Genomic DNA, 16,217 nt, shown 5'->3' on the forward strand with positions numbered 1-16,217 from the left:
TTACTCTTTAGAGATGGGTTAGGGTCAGTATCTCGTTACAGAACATATGGAATGACTTTTTCATGACAAGTTCAGCTTTGAAGGACTTTAAAGAGGAACAGTGGTTTAACAAGATTAGTATTCACTATGACAGCAGCCCAGGCCTCCCCCTCACTCCAGGGCAGTGGTTTCCCTTTCTGGATCTGCTTTTCCCATCTGTGGAAGCAGGCATAGGCCCTCCACCCTGCTCAGCTTCCTTTCGCCTCCATTATACATTGACTTCTGTAAGGCTCCCTTTGCAACTTCAGGGTGGTTAACAGGGCGTGCAGGGCAGGAGGGCAGTAGTGTGTTTCATCCAGGTCCTAGGCTTTCACAGGGAAAGTAAAGTGAGTAAATCATTGATGCCTCATAGATGTGACTGGTTTTTGAAAGACAGGATGAGCCCTGGGAAGATTAGAAAATGAATATTTCTGTGTGCATCACCCAATCAAAAGATATGTGCCTGCCATATTTGCATTGGTTAGAATGGTGCTTCCCCCAAGTGACTGGCATAAACACTTAGGTTTTTAAAATACATAGCACATGAGAAATTAACAGCAGCCTTTTCTGAGTATCAGTATTGTTCTATATACCTTCAATTCTACATGCTTTTAATACAGAAGCAGATTCATTTGACTGAAATTTTTTGATTCCCTACTCTGGGCTTAGCATCATCCTTGCACTAAAGATGTATACACACCTAATGGCTATTTATGCTTGCACAGAAAAATGGATTTTGTGAGTTACGATTTTATGCAATACCTTTGACTTTGAAAGTTGGTAAGTTGGTAGGGTTTATCCTCTCTGCATGGGGTAGATCCTTAGAATCAATTAGAAAGTATTGGCGAAGATATTATATTGAATTTTTGGTGCAGCCTGAACTGTGAAGTAACTTAATCAGGTGGGGCCCGAACCCTTAGTAGTTTAGCATCTACAGATCTTTGCTGCTGGTGGGTCAAATTCCACCCCATTCACCTATAGTCATAGTAGAGGACATTAAATGCTTCTGCTTAAAATCTGAATTAAAACAGGAGAATCTGAATCGTAAGGACACTTTATCATCTAAAATGGCACAGTTAAACAGCTTAAGACCTTTTTTAAGTTTTATGGATGACATGTCAACTTTCCATTTTTTGGTGAAGTTATGCAAATCCAAACTGATCACTTCCCCTTGTGTAGCAGCCTCATTCAACTCATATTAATCTTGAAACTAACAAATGATAATATCTCTACCTCCTACTTTCATAGAAGCTGCTGCTGCCGTGTCCCTCCTCCTCTGCTTGCAGGTTTTCTCTGCTGCTGCTCTCTGATTGAGTTTTACTGTAAATGCTGGTGTTGTACAGCTGTCGGGATGATTCTCAGAGCCCCATACTCACCGCCCCAAATGAATAGGGGTTGTGCTTCCCGCATTTGAGCTGAATGCTGAAAGAAGAGGAGTAGGCCTGGCCCCTTTATATCTGGGCAGAGTTTTAAAGAAAGGATTTCAGGAGGGGGGTCAGCAATTGTAAAAGCTCTGAAGTGGGAACAAGCTTGGTGGATTCAGAAAGACCGCAGGCATGGCATAGACGTGAGCAGTGGAGAGCGTGGGAACAGAAGTCAGAGGCGGCTGGGCCGGGTCACACAGGGTCTTGCAGGCAGTAGTGAGAACCTGGATTTTACTGTAAAAACAGTGAGTTCATTCATCCTTCCTTCCTTCCTCGCGTGTGTGTGCATGCACATGTGCATTCTCCTTTCATTCGATTTCAGCACATTCTTGCTGAGCATCTTGTTTGTGAAGAAAGAAACAGATCTAAGCATTATCCTTACAGACCTTTTAGTTGATTGAGTAGGGAAAGAAACACAGGTAGCAAAGAACTACAATACAAGGTAAAGAGTGGAATTGGCATGCTTAGATAAAGCTCCAGGGTAGCAAGGATTCACAGTTATGAATAACTTCCTTCATCTGTGATTCAAAAGCAGTAACCATGCTTCCCATTTATTCTGGCAAAGGCTTTGTTTCGTTGTGTTGCTGTGGCAGGTAGAAGTGAGGGGGTCTGCAGCTGGGGAAGTTGAGGTAGGTGCAATATTTGGTTTACACACTTAGGCCAGTGCCTGGCACAAAGTAGTGTTCAGTATGTGCCAGGTGCAGTTTCTAGATGAATAAGTGAATGATGATGTAAAAACCCAAGTTTGAAGATCCTCAGAACAAATACTCCTTGCATTGGTTGCTTGACCCCTCCTCATTTTTGAGATAATGGACATTTTTCATTGTCATTCTCTTCTCTGGAACCTTTACTCCCCATGCTCTTCATTATCACTTTGGAAACTTTCCAGGCTTATTCCTGATTTATGTTACACTTATGTGTTTATACATCCTAATATATGGGGCCTTGCAGTAGATTGATAATTTATTGATTTGACTATGAATCTCCATGAGAATTTGTATCTCTGTTTGACCTTCAGAGGCTTTATGCAAATGTTTATTAGGCATCCAGCCTCCCCTGTAGCCTGAACACATTGCTCCCCAATCAATTCTTCCTCCTCCCCACAAGGTAGCATGACTGCTCAATAAGCTGAAGGCTGAAGCGCAAGGGTCTGAACCAAAATTAGGCCCTGGCAGTCTTCCCTTGCTTTCCCTATTAAAGGAACTGCACATAAGAGGAACATTTGCTTTGTGGTGATTATGGAGCAAGTGCTTCTATTGATATGCATTTTTAAAAATTACCTCTTTGTGACTATAAAGTAATAAAATGGAAACACTCCCTTTTTTCTCCAAAGTGAGTAAAAATTCTTTGCATTGAAGACACCACTTTGCTAGGAGGAGTACTTTTTTCAAAGAGGTTTTGCTGTCACTGCTCCAAGTGCTTTGGTAATTTCTCTCTTAGAAGTACCTTTAGTGGTGAGGGTAATGATAGCAATTTTTGGGCACTTGTGCTGTGCAGGGCTTGGTGGCAGAGGCTTGCAGGTACAGCAATACATTGAATGCTCAGCATCCCTGGAAGGTAGGCATGATGGCTGTCTACCTTGATGTGTCTCTAGAGAAATCCCATGCTATTATTTGATTGACATCCACTGTTTCCTTTCTCTAAGTACACACATAAGATTTAGCTCCAAAGACTTGCACTTATTTTAAAAAATTATATCTACCCAAGATAAGAGCAATTTTTCCTACTTGAGCTATTGAAAAGAAGGTGCCATAGACTTAGAAAGTAATTCTAAAATAGAAAATCATAATAATTACAATAGTTCTGCTGTTGCTCATTTAACATAAGTGTATCATATTTCAATAAAACACTGTTTAAGAAAATTGCCAGAATAACTTTTAAGGTACAAAATTAACTTAAAATATGTTAAGTCCTGTTAAACCATTATTCTCAGTACTGTGTGGTCACATCTTACACAGTATGACTGTTTATTCATACTTTCAACATATGCATACTTTCGACATATGAATACGTTCAAACTTCAGCTATTCAAAACCATTAGCGGAAAAAAAATACAGATGGCCACGTTTTCTGAATCCAAATCTTTATTTTATTTAGTCCTTTTCAAGGCAGGTCTTAGGTTGTATACTTAAGCCTCAGCTCCAGTTTTGTGGAGCTGAGAATATGGAGGGATTCATTCAGTCACGTTTTACTTCATTTCATAAACATTTTTGAGTGTATGCCATCTGCTAGGCACCAGGAAAGGGAATTCAGCCATGGACAGGTTACACGAGTCCCTGTCTTCGTAGAGCTCTCGTTCTGCTTGTGGAGGGAGGTGCACACCACAAAAGCAAACAGGCCATGAATAGGATCATTTCAGGATGTAGTAGCACTGTGGGAAAACTAGCATGACGTGCACTAGAAAGTAACCAGGAGGGCTGAGAGCTGTGGGCTGTGCTGCTTAAGGAGGAAGGGGCTTCTTATCGGAGGCTGTGCAAGAAAGAGCCAATCATCCAGACGGCTTAGGGAAGATAGTTCCAGGCAGAAGGATCAGCTATTACAAATGCTTTTAGCTGGGAACAAGCATCTCTGAGAACATCTGTTGTTTCACTTCACTGTGATCGAAGGATGTCACTCATCCTGGAGGGGGACAGAAGGTTCCATGTTCTACCCTTGAGTGGCCCCAGACTCTTAAGGAATTTTTTTTCATTCTTGTGTCCAGTTTGTATAATTTTTCTGAATCCTTGTTGCCCGCTCTCATGGAATGCTTCTGTCCATATGGTGTATCCAGTATGTAACAGCCTGTATCGTATCTGTGCATTCAGATGCCCAAACTTGTTAGGACTATGCAGGAAATAAAAGTAAAAAGCCTCCATATTCAGGTTGGAAGTGCTTTTCTAGGTTAACACTTCTGTTCTTTAGTAATGTAGAGAAGGCAAAGTTGCTATATTACAAAATTTTAGATAGGGAAGGTGTTATTCTATTATTAGAGATGAGCATATTCTCCTGGATTCATTTATTTGTTAATTCATCCTCTTCCCCTCTTTCCTTCTCTCCCTTTCTACATGCAGTTGTTCAAATTCAGTTTTCGGTTGTTCAAATTCAGATACATACTTAGAAATGCAGTCACATACTTTAACTACTTTTAATGGATTAAAAAATATAATTTCATAGCCCATATTATCTGCCACTTTTCTCTTAGCCTTTCTTTAATGTGACACATACAACATTTCAAAAGATGTCACTGCAGGTGTTGCTTGTCTGGCATTTGAGGGAATGGCACTTTGTAGCACATTTAGATGTGTTACCCTGGAGGGAGCCTTGTTTGAAGGACAGTGTCCCCCAGCTCTCTTAAACTCAGCCCTTAAAGTGCATTTTAGTTAGCTTCTTTTTACCAGTGGCCAAATACTAGAGTGTAAAAAGAGAAGTGTCACCCAGACTTAGCTGTGTCAGTAACTGTCAAGTTCGGGTGTTATTAATAACCTTTGAAAGTAGCATGTGAACTTTATACCCCATTAGGTTATTGGTATAAGTTCTGAGTTGGTATAAGTTCTGAGACTTTTCCCAAAAAGAAAAAGGAAGCAGATAGCTGGTCTCATAAAATGTTATGACTGAAATTTTCATATCCCTTTGCTCATTTGGACTCATTAACTCAAAATGTGCATGGACGTTAAAGCCCACTCCCTAAATGAGTGCTTACTTACATTTATTTGCATCATTTCTTTTTTCCCCCGCACTCCTAGCAAACTAAATGTCTTGTAATTTGTAACTCAGATCTGTCTCAGCAAACTGGTGCATAGTAGCCCCTGAAGATGAGACTCTATTTTTAGTTTCAGTTAATCAGAGAGATGTTTGGAATGCAGAACTGGGTAGTGGCTAGGAGATCGAGCTGTGTTGTCAACACCTAGGTTCTTGTTCCTGCTCTGCCACCTGGCCAAGTTAAGCTTTATAAGCTGTTTTCTCATCTATAAAATGAATTTCATAATAGTACTTACTTCATGGGGTTTTTGTGAGAATGAAATGAGATCATCTATGTAAGTCTTAGTACCCTGTGTGGTCATACTAAGCATTTATTAAAATGATGTCTATCTTCCCTCTTTTCTGTAAAGGACAAATCTCAAATCTTTGAAATAACTCAAACTTTGTCTCGTCCCTGAAAATATCTTATAATCCACTGTTTCCTTAAGCCTACTTGGGGGGCCTAAACAGGTGAGATCTCACACAATAACTTTTAAGGTATCTTCTATTAATGGTAAGTGATCCTGGTTTTCCATTTGTGGTAACTCCTTACAGTATGGTTAAAAAAAAGATGTGAACCGATTTAAGGAAGAACATTAACTAAATACAAGTGTAGGTGGGGTATGGCTGTGGAGGAACTGTGCAGGCAGAGTATAAGTGCTGGCATGGTGACCATAGCATTAGACTTGGAGTCTGAAAACTAGTTTTTACTCCAGCATCCCTTTAGATTGGAGTTTTCTAGACTTTAGTGTGAAATGTGACTTTAGCACTTCCTGGCTCTGTGACATTGGGAGAGTTAGTTAATCTCCCCCCATATTTATTGAAGGCCTACCACATTTCCTTATCTGAAAATGTAGATGTTACTTCACAGGGTTTTTGTAAAGATGCAATGCACAGAAATAAGATGTAAGCACATATATATTACCTGTTTGGTATCTCTTTTATACCAAGCTTATACCTGGTATAGTACTGCTCAGTAAACTTTAGTTCTTGTGTTATTTATGACTTACAGTTGCGAATGATAGAATCCCAGCTTCAACTAGCTTGGGACAAAAGGATTTTAGTGTCTCATGTAGTCAGTCTGCAGGTAGGTTAGCAGTCACATACACCTTGGGAATGCCTGGAAACAGGGACTCAGGTGCCACCAGGACCCTCCCTACCTCTTATCTCTGGTGCTTTGTCTTGGTTAACATCATTCTGTCTAGCCACATTTTTTCTCACAGCTGGAAGGAGAGCACTGGGGGTCCCCAGGTCACCGTACCAGAAGGGGACTGCCTATTGTGATCCTTGTTCTCAAGGCCAGCCTGGGTCTGGTCCTACGCGGCCAGCCGTTGGTGTCCAGAGAACAGCTTCCAAGGAAAAGGGCAGCACCCAGGTGAACCACAGGCTTAGAGAGGCAGCAAAGCCCATTTTGCAGGGCCAGGGGAATGATAGATGCCTGCTGCCTTCGTGTTTATCCCTTTCAACTCCCTGTATGACCTTCAGGGAGGGAAGTACTTAACCTCTGGGGGCTGCAGTTTTCTCATCTGAAGTTTTGAGGTTTCGATGATAAAGCGAATGTGAGTGCGCATGTAATGATTTTAAATTTTTTATATAATTGATTATATACAAGTTGATTATTATAGCTGTTATTACCCTTCAATTCTTCACATGCCATCCAGGGGTTCCCAGCCTGTGGATCACTAACCCTTGGGGAAGCAGAGTGGGGACTGAAGTTATTTTAAGAAGTTAAGTCATAATGTCATATGTATACCTATATTGAATACTTGCTTCTGAAGTGTAATAGACATTATGGAAAGAGTACATATCCTAAGCACAGTTTAATGAATTGTCATAAACAGAACACAGTTGTATATCTAGCACCTGGGCTAAAAAGAATCAACAGTGGCACAGGTTGAACATTTGCTATATTAAGAACATGCATGTGTCCCCAGACCTAGTTCTTTACCTACTGATAAACCAAGTCTCATTTATATGATGCATCCTATATGGGAAATGTCTGATCAAACGAGGTGTCTGATCAATCTTAAGAAATGACAGCATAGTAGTAATAACTTTTGATGATAACCATTGCCAATTTGATGATTACCAGTTGCCATTAAGTGAATTATGATTGTTTTATTTCCTAAAAAAATAAAAGAATCAGCCATGAGAGTCCCCCAAGAAGTCCCCCTACCTATACTACAAGTAGATTGATACAGGTATATTGATTCATCTAAGAAATTCTTTAAGAGCATTACCAGCATCCTGGTAACATTTTCATGCTGTACTTTTTAGTAAACAGAATTTTAAAATACAATTGACATTATATCATAATTTTTTTTTTTTAATCCTTGAATTTGAAAGCATCCTGGAAAAACTCTTCAGGTCACTCTTACTTATTACAGCCCCTGAAATGTTTCTTTCTGTGTGAAGTCACGGTTAGGTGATAGGGTGTATGTTCTTCCTTGGGTGGTGTGTCATTCATGTCTTATGCTGACCTTTCTCCTTGCCAGCTTTGTAAACTCTCTGATAGAAGGAAATAAGTCTTAGATATCTTAAGTTTCCAGTTTTCTTCCTTATGCATAGCTTCATCTGATAACTGGCTGACCACCATGTTATCTAGTTCACCCAACACTGAGCTTTGTGGAATGACTTTTTATCTCAGAACATAACTGCTCAAATCCTGGGCACTTTAGTCTCTGGAATGGTTCGTTGTTAATAAATGTGCCAGTTTTCTGTTCCTGCAGTGCTCAGCAAAACAAATGTGGTTATGAATGGGTCTTAATTTTTTTTTTTTTGCCAAGTTTTCTAACATCGTCTTCTCTCCTGTTTCTCTCTTGTAGGCTCTAGACCAAGATAGAACAGCCTTACAGAAAGTGAAGAAGTCTGTAAAAGCAATATATAATTCCGGTCAAGGTAAGTACTTACCAAAGCAGTGATGTAAATTATATATAATGTCTACAGTTTTCTGTCATTTGTAAGATGGAAGTTTATAGAAGACTTAATACAAATGGACAAATAAGTAGGTCAGAGAAATTGTTTTCTTCTTTTTATTCCCCCCTTTGTTTTTTCTCAGGTCAAACCTATTAGTGTTTCCAAAGTAAAAAGAAGAAAAAAACAGTTGCAGTGGGTTTTATTCTACATTTAATAGTTTAGTAGAGTTTCAGGTAAACTGTGTCACTAGTGACATATGAGATAGTTAAAGATCTCTTGTGTAGTTGGTCAGTCTGTACTGCAGTAGCCTCAGGCACACGAGGATCTCTTCCTTCTGGAGTGTACCTATACTCCTTTGAAAATCAATACTGCTGACAGGCGTGGGTGAAAGTTAGAGAGGGGAGGGGGCAAGGTTAAATGGAGACCTGGACAGACCTGCTGACTCTCCTTGTGGTTGGGGGCATGCCAGGGACCTGTGTAACTAAATGTTTTCGCTTTGGTCTACTGACTTTGTCATCTTGGAGACAAAAGTATATTGTCAGAGGATAAGAATAAATAAGCCAAATTAAGACAACCAATGGGTAACCACAAGAAATGCTAGGTTCCAGTGCCCCAGGGAAGGAGAAACTTGGAAACCTAAAATGAGTTTCAAAGTCTCTGACTCACGACTTTGTTATCATTGCTGCAGTACCAGCTTGCTTACTTAGAGGTCATGTCTCTTAAAACAAGTGTGTGTAACGTGACAGAAAACCTCAGGGGAAGGCAGCAGAGTGCAGTACGAAGAACGTTGGCTTTGAAGTCATTGATGTGGGTCTGCGTCTTCTCTCTGCCTCTTACTACCAATGTGACCTTGAGCTGATTACTTCCTTTTAACCCTCATTTTCTCCTGCAAAGTGGGGATTGTGGTGTTACAAGGTTATTAAGAGATTTAATGAACTAGTATCTGTAAAGGGTCTATCTCCTCACAGGAGTTCAGTAAATGCCATACATTTATGTTCTATATAAATTTTATATTTTATTTACACTTATATTCATAACTACCATAAAGTCATAATGCTGAAAGAACAGTGAACAAGGCAAAACTTGACCCCAATAACCTCATGTAACTAGCAGCTACAATATTAGAGAATGCAGACCCAGGACATTTCCATCTTCATGGGAAATTCTTTTGCCGCTGTAGGAGAACATATATCCCTTTGTATATAATTGTTGACAGTCTCTCTTACATTAGAACAGTTGAGTCTCCACCCTGGTTGTCCATGAAAATCACCTGAAGGACTCTTAAGACCCCCCAGAACAGGGATTCCTTCCTCGGGTCCACAAGCCAGCAGTTGTTCCAGAGGAGGGCCCAGACGTTAGCGTTGTAATAATTGCTCCCCAGGGGATTTGGTTGAGCAGTGAGAACTGAGAGCCACTGCTGTGACCTGAGAACTCCTTGATAAAGGCTAGTACTATGTCTTTCATCTTTGCATTCTGTATAGTTGTCAACACAGCTTATTAGTTGGTTCAAATATTTATCAAGCAGCTGTTACATGCTGCTATTCTGGGTGTTGGGTGTATTGGACAAATCAGACAGAATCTCTGCCTTCATGAATTTTACATTTCTCATCTGTCTGGCCCAGCCACACTGGGTATTTACCCTCCAATTCCTTAAATTTTGTATTCCTTTTTTCTAGAAAATTTTCCATACAAAATTTTCTGTGTATGGATTCCCACTCACTTCAGGAAAAGAGTAAGGGATGTACTATTTATTGAGATAGCTGTTAATCAGATCCTCAAACCTGACAGTGTTTAATTAGGTACTGGAAAGGGCCATAAAAGACAGCTTACAGGGTACAAAGAGAGATCTGATGTAGTTTGAGGAGAGTGCTGAAGGGAATACCACTCAGAGGACGTGACCTTCACTGGGTGTTGATGCTGTACCAGGGAAAGCCAAGCAGGCCTGTGAGGTGGGTCTACCATCTCCCCAATTTTTAGGTGATGAAGCTGAAGCTTAAAGATCCAGACTGACTTGTGCAAGGTGCCATACATAGCAAGTAATGGAGGAAACAGCTAGCTGCCCTAAGCTTCTCTGTTTACAGATACTATGTGTTTGTCTTCTACCTGATACATGGCCAGGGGCTCAACGAGTGTGGAATGAATTGTCACCTGTTCATTAGATAGCTCCCTGAGAAGCTCTTGGTGAATGGCTGTTAAATATTCACTGATCATGAATATTTGTGAATGAACCTATCAACTGTGACCTCCTAGGAGTGTAATCCATAGAATGACTTTAGTGGTTCCCAGATAGGGGCCGTGATCGAAGTTACTGTGCTCTGGCTTGGAAACGTGATAAACTCGGATCTCACACACTGCTGGTACCAGATCAGGTTTCTGCAGTCACCAGCTGGTATAGCACACCGGGTTTTTGGTCTTTGTATGTGGGCAGCACTGTGACATTTAATCTGTAAAAAGTAACTAGATGAGTAAAACAGTGGTGTTGCAGATCTTTCCATGATACATACTCAGTGGAATCCAAGCTATTCCCATCCAAGGGCTTTTGGCTTCATCTGAAGAAGCCACAAGACGCTGATCCCTGGTATCTGTTTCCCAATGTGGTTTCATAATTTGCTTGTTTTCTCACAGTGCTTAAGTGACACAAAATCCATCTAATGTTCTTTAAAGTTTTAAGAAATATTTCTCTATTTCTGATTGACATTACCAGCCTCCCACCCCCAAATGATTTGAAATATGGTGAAAATGATGAAGGGTCTTACTCTTAAAATACATTATTTTTACATATAAGCTTTATCAGTATTAATTAGTAAATAGAATAATAACAAATTTTATTGTAAAAACAGATGATCTCCATGTAAGCCCGTTAGTTTGAAAATGGCTTAGGGAATTTGTCTTTTCCTCTTGCTGTCCCTGCTGTGTATGAGGACATTTTAAAAAACAAAACACTGAATACTGTGAATTGCTTGGATCAAAGGAAAATTTTCGAAGCCATTCAGTTTTCCTGTGTTGTTTCTAAGTTTTGAAGCCTTACCTTTATTAATCTGTGAAATACATTGTCATTTAGAAAGTTTGCCTTGGTGTGTATGTCCTCCACTACCTCCTTTCCTTCTTGCTTCCTTCTCTTTCTCACTTCTAATATATGTTTAAAATAGCTAGCAGTTTCTTGGACACCATAGGCATTTTAAGATATGTTGCAGTCTTTGACACTTTTTCTTTCAGAAGATGGAGCCTAATTCTCTTACCTTTGACTGTGTGCCAGATGTGTACTTCTCTTCTAATGAATAGAATGTAATAGAAGTGATGGCATGTAATCTCCAAGGCCAGTTCATAAAAGAGATAGCTTCCACCTGCATCCCTCCGGCCCATCCCCTCCATCATGTTTTGAAGGAAGCCAGCCACTGTGTTGTGAGGATGCCCAAGCAGCCCTGTGCAGAGAGATATCCCTCCAAAACCACCACTGAAGCGAATCTCTAGGCCCAAACCTTCAGATGACTGCACATCTTGCTCTCAGTCTTTGTGCAAGACCCCAGGTTAGAACAGGAGAAGTGGGACTGGCAGTCATAAGATTCCTGCTGTTGCAAACGTTCATGTACAATATTGCAGGCCCAGTGTAAGTCTCTGTGTGTCTTTAGAGAAAGAAGAACTTACTGCTTGTCAGTGCTCTTAAAAAACAAGATGCACTGTACTTTTATAAAAGGAGAGAGACACATGTGATTCACAGCAAGCCTGGGTATGCCACATGTGTTGTTCCATCAGATGACTCTGTTGAATTGAGTTTATTAATCCATTTTATATAGATGTATTATTTACCTGAACATGCATATGTGTACACTTTTACTTAGGAGTAAAGATCTGGGATATTCCTGCCATTAGTTCTTTTTCTGTGATAACATTTTTTTGTCATGAATCCAATTGTGTATTTTGTTATTATATGGTGGCTTCCTTAAAATTTATGCCATACTGTATTTGGGATATATTTTGGCTTATTAGTAACATACAGTGCCCCATAGAGATCTACAGCATTGTTAGTCTAAAAGTTGGGACTCTTAAATCCTTTAATTTCAGTGAATAAAAAGTGGTGTGGTATGTAATTTGATCATAAGCATATGATATGGAAGTCTTATTTCCAAAACACTGCTAGACTGTCATAAACTGTGCCGTAGCTTTTCACTTCAGGAAGAAAGCACTTGGCTCTATCATTGCCTTCCCTTCTATTTCCCTTGTTCAGTTAAAATAATGTAGTGAGTAGTTTTATAAGAACATTTATGTTCTCTAAAGTGAAATTGATGTGTGATGTTCACCCCAGATTTTCATTTTGTTAATGTATCTATTTTAAGAAATAGCTTGTAGTGTATAATGAAATCTAAGATTTTAAAGGTAAAGTGCTACATTAATCAGTGGATAGGAATTGGATGTTTTTGTATCCAAGTAACTTCATTTTAGCTATATTTTAGTTAACATTTTCTGAAATTCAAAGGTATACAGTGAACTGTAACTAGAGTTGGTAATTAAGTGTCTTACGATTATATCATGTAATGGCATTTTTAATCCCATGGTTTTCAGTGGGGAGAAAAAGTTTCTTAACAGGAATAGATAAGAGAGAAAATAGATTAGAATTTTAATAAAAGGGTCAGGCAGCATAAAATGTCAGGAGGTATACAAAGAGCAACTGGTCTGTGCTTAGGAAACTAACTTTTTTGCTGTTTTCCAAGTTTCTGGATGATAATCTGATTTTTAAAAAACTTTTTTGAATTAAAGTACATCATTAATAAAATATAAATTAGAATGCTTTAGATTGAAATAATGTAAAACCTTTTGGTGGTGGTAGTGATTTGAGCAGTCTACACAAATCACTTTGGACCTTTAAGACATCTTGCATTCTTGTTATAGTACTACACCTTATTTATTTTATTACACTATATATTATTTTTTATTTATAGCATATTTTATATGGTATTAGTACACCATTATTACACCTTCACAGGTGAAAACAAATTGAAATAATGAGTCCTTCAGCGTGGTCAGGGAGGCTTTTTCCAAAAGATAGTATACTTATCCAGGAGAATATTACTCCTCAAATAATGTGGGAATGAAATTGGAGGAATTTTTTAAACTTCCTTTAGAAAATTGAAGTCTCTTTCCAGAATAATTCTATAGCTCCAGGCTCTTGAGGAAGTTCTAGTTTTGTATTCAAGCCATTGGCTCAAATATTCTGTTATTTGAAATCAGAAGCTATTTGTAAAGTTGAGTGTGCATATATGTTGGGCATGCAAACACACTTCATTTTGCTGATCTGGAATGAGTGCCCTCAATTCAAAATGAGTTAATACTTTATGATGTATGCTAGCATCTTATGGGAGCACTCATTCCACAAACAGTAGTTTGCGGTAATTAAAGCCTCAAGATGAACAGTAAAAATCCTCCATTAAAGGTGAATATAAAAACATGTTTTTCTGTCTTAATGGTTCAGTTTTGGTAGAAATAATAAATTACAGTCAACATTTGTTGAGTACTTACTGTGTGCCGTGGCCTTATATATATTTATGATGTCAGTCATCTCCGCAGTCTTGCATGAAAGATATTATTGCCAGTTTAGGGGTGAAGGAGCCTGGTTTAAATTACACAGGTAGTAAGTTTCAGTTTAAATATGATCTAAATTATTTTCACAGCTAGTATGTAGCTAGTGGGTTTGAAACTTAGGTCTTTAGGATCCCAAAGCTGCTGACACAGAATTGCCAGATTATTAATGTCAGAGGTGAATGAGTGCTGACCTTGGGTGTAACACTGGATTCAGAAGAGTGCAGAACTTCCGAGCACACTGCCCTGGAGTGTTCATCCATGAAGGGAGACAGACAGGTAACACTAGCAGTAATCTTACAGCATGAAGGTGCTGGATGGGTCGGTTCCAGAGCAGTTTTATTACTCCAGATATAAACTGGAACTTGAACTTACTAGCCACAGCATTTCTCTAACCTCACTCCTATTACTAAGTCCTTTGTAATTAGCATAATTTACATACGAACAATGAAGCATTTAAACCAGTATATTCTCTTACATAGACTAAGCATGCCTCCTGCACACCCTTAGTAACTTATCTGGACTTAGACAGGTTTGAAATCAAATGTTGATTTAGCCCCTGATTGGTGGCCAGGGAGCACTTTGTCAGAGAATACTTTGGGCAGTTGTTTTCTTTGTTACTGAAAACAAAAAATAGTTTCTACCTCATTGGACTGCTGTGAAGCATAATACATGTAATGCAGGTACCTAATAATGGTGTCAGTAATGCTTCCCTTCATACTCATTAACTTAAGGCTCTCTGAAATAGTTGGGGGAAAATCCAAAACAAACAATTTGTAATCTTCGGTCCACTGCCATGCAGATATACACAAGTTACTTCACCTTGCCCCCACCCCCCAAACTTCAGTTTTGTCGTTTTTAAAATGAGAAGGTAATACCTACCTTGTTGTGAAAGTTGGAAGAACATATTTAAAATACTTAATATGTTGCAGAGACATAGTAATCATCAGTGGTAATTACTATAATTACAGTTAGTTGTAAAAATTTAATCAAAGCTGGAAATATTTTAGCCAATGTATCTTCAAATTACTTATTAATTCTTGAATTCTCTCTTTCTTTTCTCTCTGAGACTCCGGTTACATTTGTGTTAGACTGTCAGGGATAATCCCACAGATCATTGAGACTGTTTATTTTTAGTCTTTGTACTCTTTGTGCTTCAGTTTGGACAATTTCTACTTGCCTGTCTTCAAGTTTACTGCTCCTTTCTTCTGCAGTGTCCAGCCGGCTTTTAATTTCATCCAATTAATTTTTTTTATTTCAGATACTATATTTTTTATTCTTGGATTCCCATTTGGTCCTTTTTTAGAACTTCTGTCTCCCCTGAAATTCATCATCTCCTTACCCATTTTATTCATCTTTTGATATATATGCTTGAATACATTTATAATACTTATTTTGAAGTTGTTGTAATCACAACTTGGTTGCCTATGATTCTGTTTCTCTTGACTTTTCTTTTCCCTCAATTTTGGCTATATTCTTCTGTTTCTTTGCATTTCTAGTAATTTCTATTTGCATGACAGACATTGTAAATTATATGTTGTAAAGACTCTGGATTCTGTAATCTTCCTCTGAAGTATGTGGTCTTTTATTCTAGTACACAGTTAGATTTCTGGTGATCCCCATCACCTTGATCCTATAAAAGGCTTTCTTAAGAATAAGTTTAATTTTGCTCATCGTTCTAAGATACAGCCCCTAGTCCTGCAACATGCTCCATGTTCCTGAGGCATGATCCTTCTAGGCTAAAGTGTTTACCAAGTGCTGCTAATTTTGTGGGACTTGAATTTCAAACTCTTCCTTCAACATTGGGGAGTGGCTAAAAACTGCTTGGCTCTGTAGATGTTGTATTCTGCTGGGCTCCTTGAAATGCCGCTCATGCATGTGTAGTTCAGGAACTGCCAAGGATTTGAAGGGAGAGTATAAACCAGTTTGAGTGCTTCCCTTTCTGTGACTCCTTCCTTTCTAAGGTCTCTCCCCTCAGTTTCCAGCTGCTCAAGCAATCCCAAACTCTGAGCTCAGTAAAATGCCACTTTCTGTTTAAGTTCTGTTCTCCTTGCCCAGCATGAACGGATGTCTGCCCTTAGGAGAAAACCAGGTTAAGATGGTCTTGCCTGGTGTGGTTCACTTCCTTGAAGGGTAATATCCCCTCCTGTTCCTGAATGCTTTTTTTTTTTTTTTTTGCTGTCTAGTGGCATCAAATGGTTGTTTTTTGGTATTTTATCATTTATAATTCATATTGCCAGGAGCATTGGTCTGGTATAGTCTACTCTGTCAAATTATCAACTGTAAGCCTTTACAAAAAATATATATATGACTAATTCATTTGTTAAGCACTTACTGAGCATATAGTTATAAGGAATTGATGGAATACTCCTGGCTCACAGGGAGGTTACTGTGTCTTAGGGTAATTGGACTTAGAGTCTGTAACAATATTTGAAAATGACTTAAGAGAGGTGTGTCTTCACAGCAGGTCAGTGGATCACTGTGGGTAAAATTGCAGTATTTCCCGAATCTCTCGCCTGGCCTTAGTGCATGCCCATATCAATAGTTGTTTCCAAGGGGTGGAGAGAA

General features: G+C 38.9%; 1 protein-coding gene across 6 annotated transcripts in view; it reads left to right on the forward strand.

The window, feature by feature from the left end:
* ASAP1 (ArfGAP with SH3 domain, ankyrin repeat and PH domain 1) overlaps positions 1-16,217 on the forward strand; it is a 367,393-nt gene that overhangs the window by 205,076 nt on the left and 146,100 nt on the right. For all 6 annotated transcript variants that reach the window (XM_036890485.2, XM_036890480.2, XM_057497737.1 and 3 more), the window contains one exon: positions 7,985-8,057. In XM_036890485.2, the coding sequence (XP_036746380.2) occupies positions 7,985-8,057 (73 nt within the window). The remainder of the gene's footprint in view (positions 1-7,984; positions 8,058-16,217) is intronic.

Source organism: Manis pentadactyla, chromosome 3 (assembly GCF_030020395.1).
Source record: "Manis pentadactyla isolate mManPen7 chromosome 3, mManPen7.hap1, whole genome shotgun sequence".
Taxonomy (NCBI): domain Eukaryota; kingdom Metazoa; phylum Chordata; class Mammalia; order Pholidota; family Manidae; genus Manis; species Manis pentadactyla.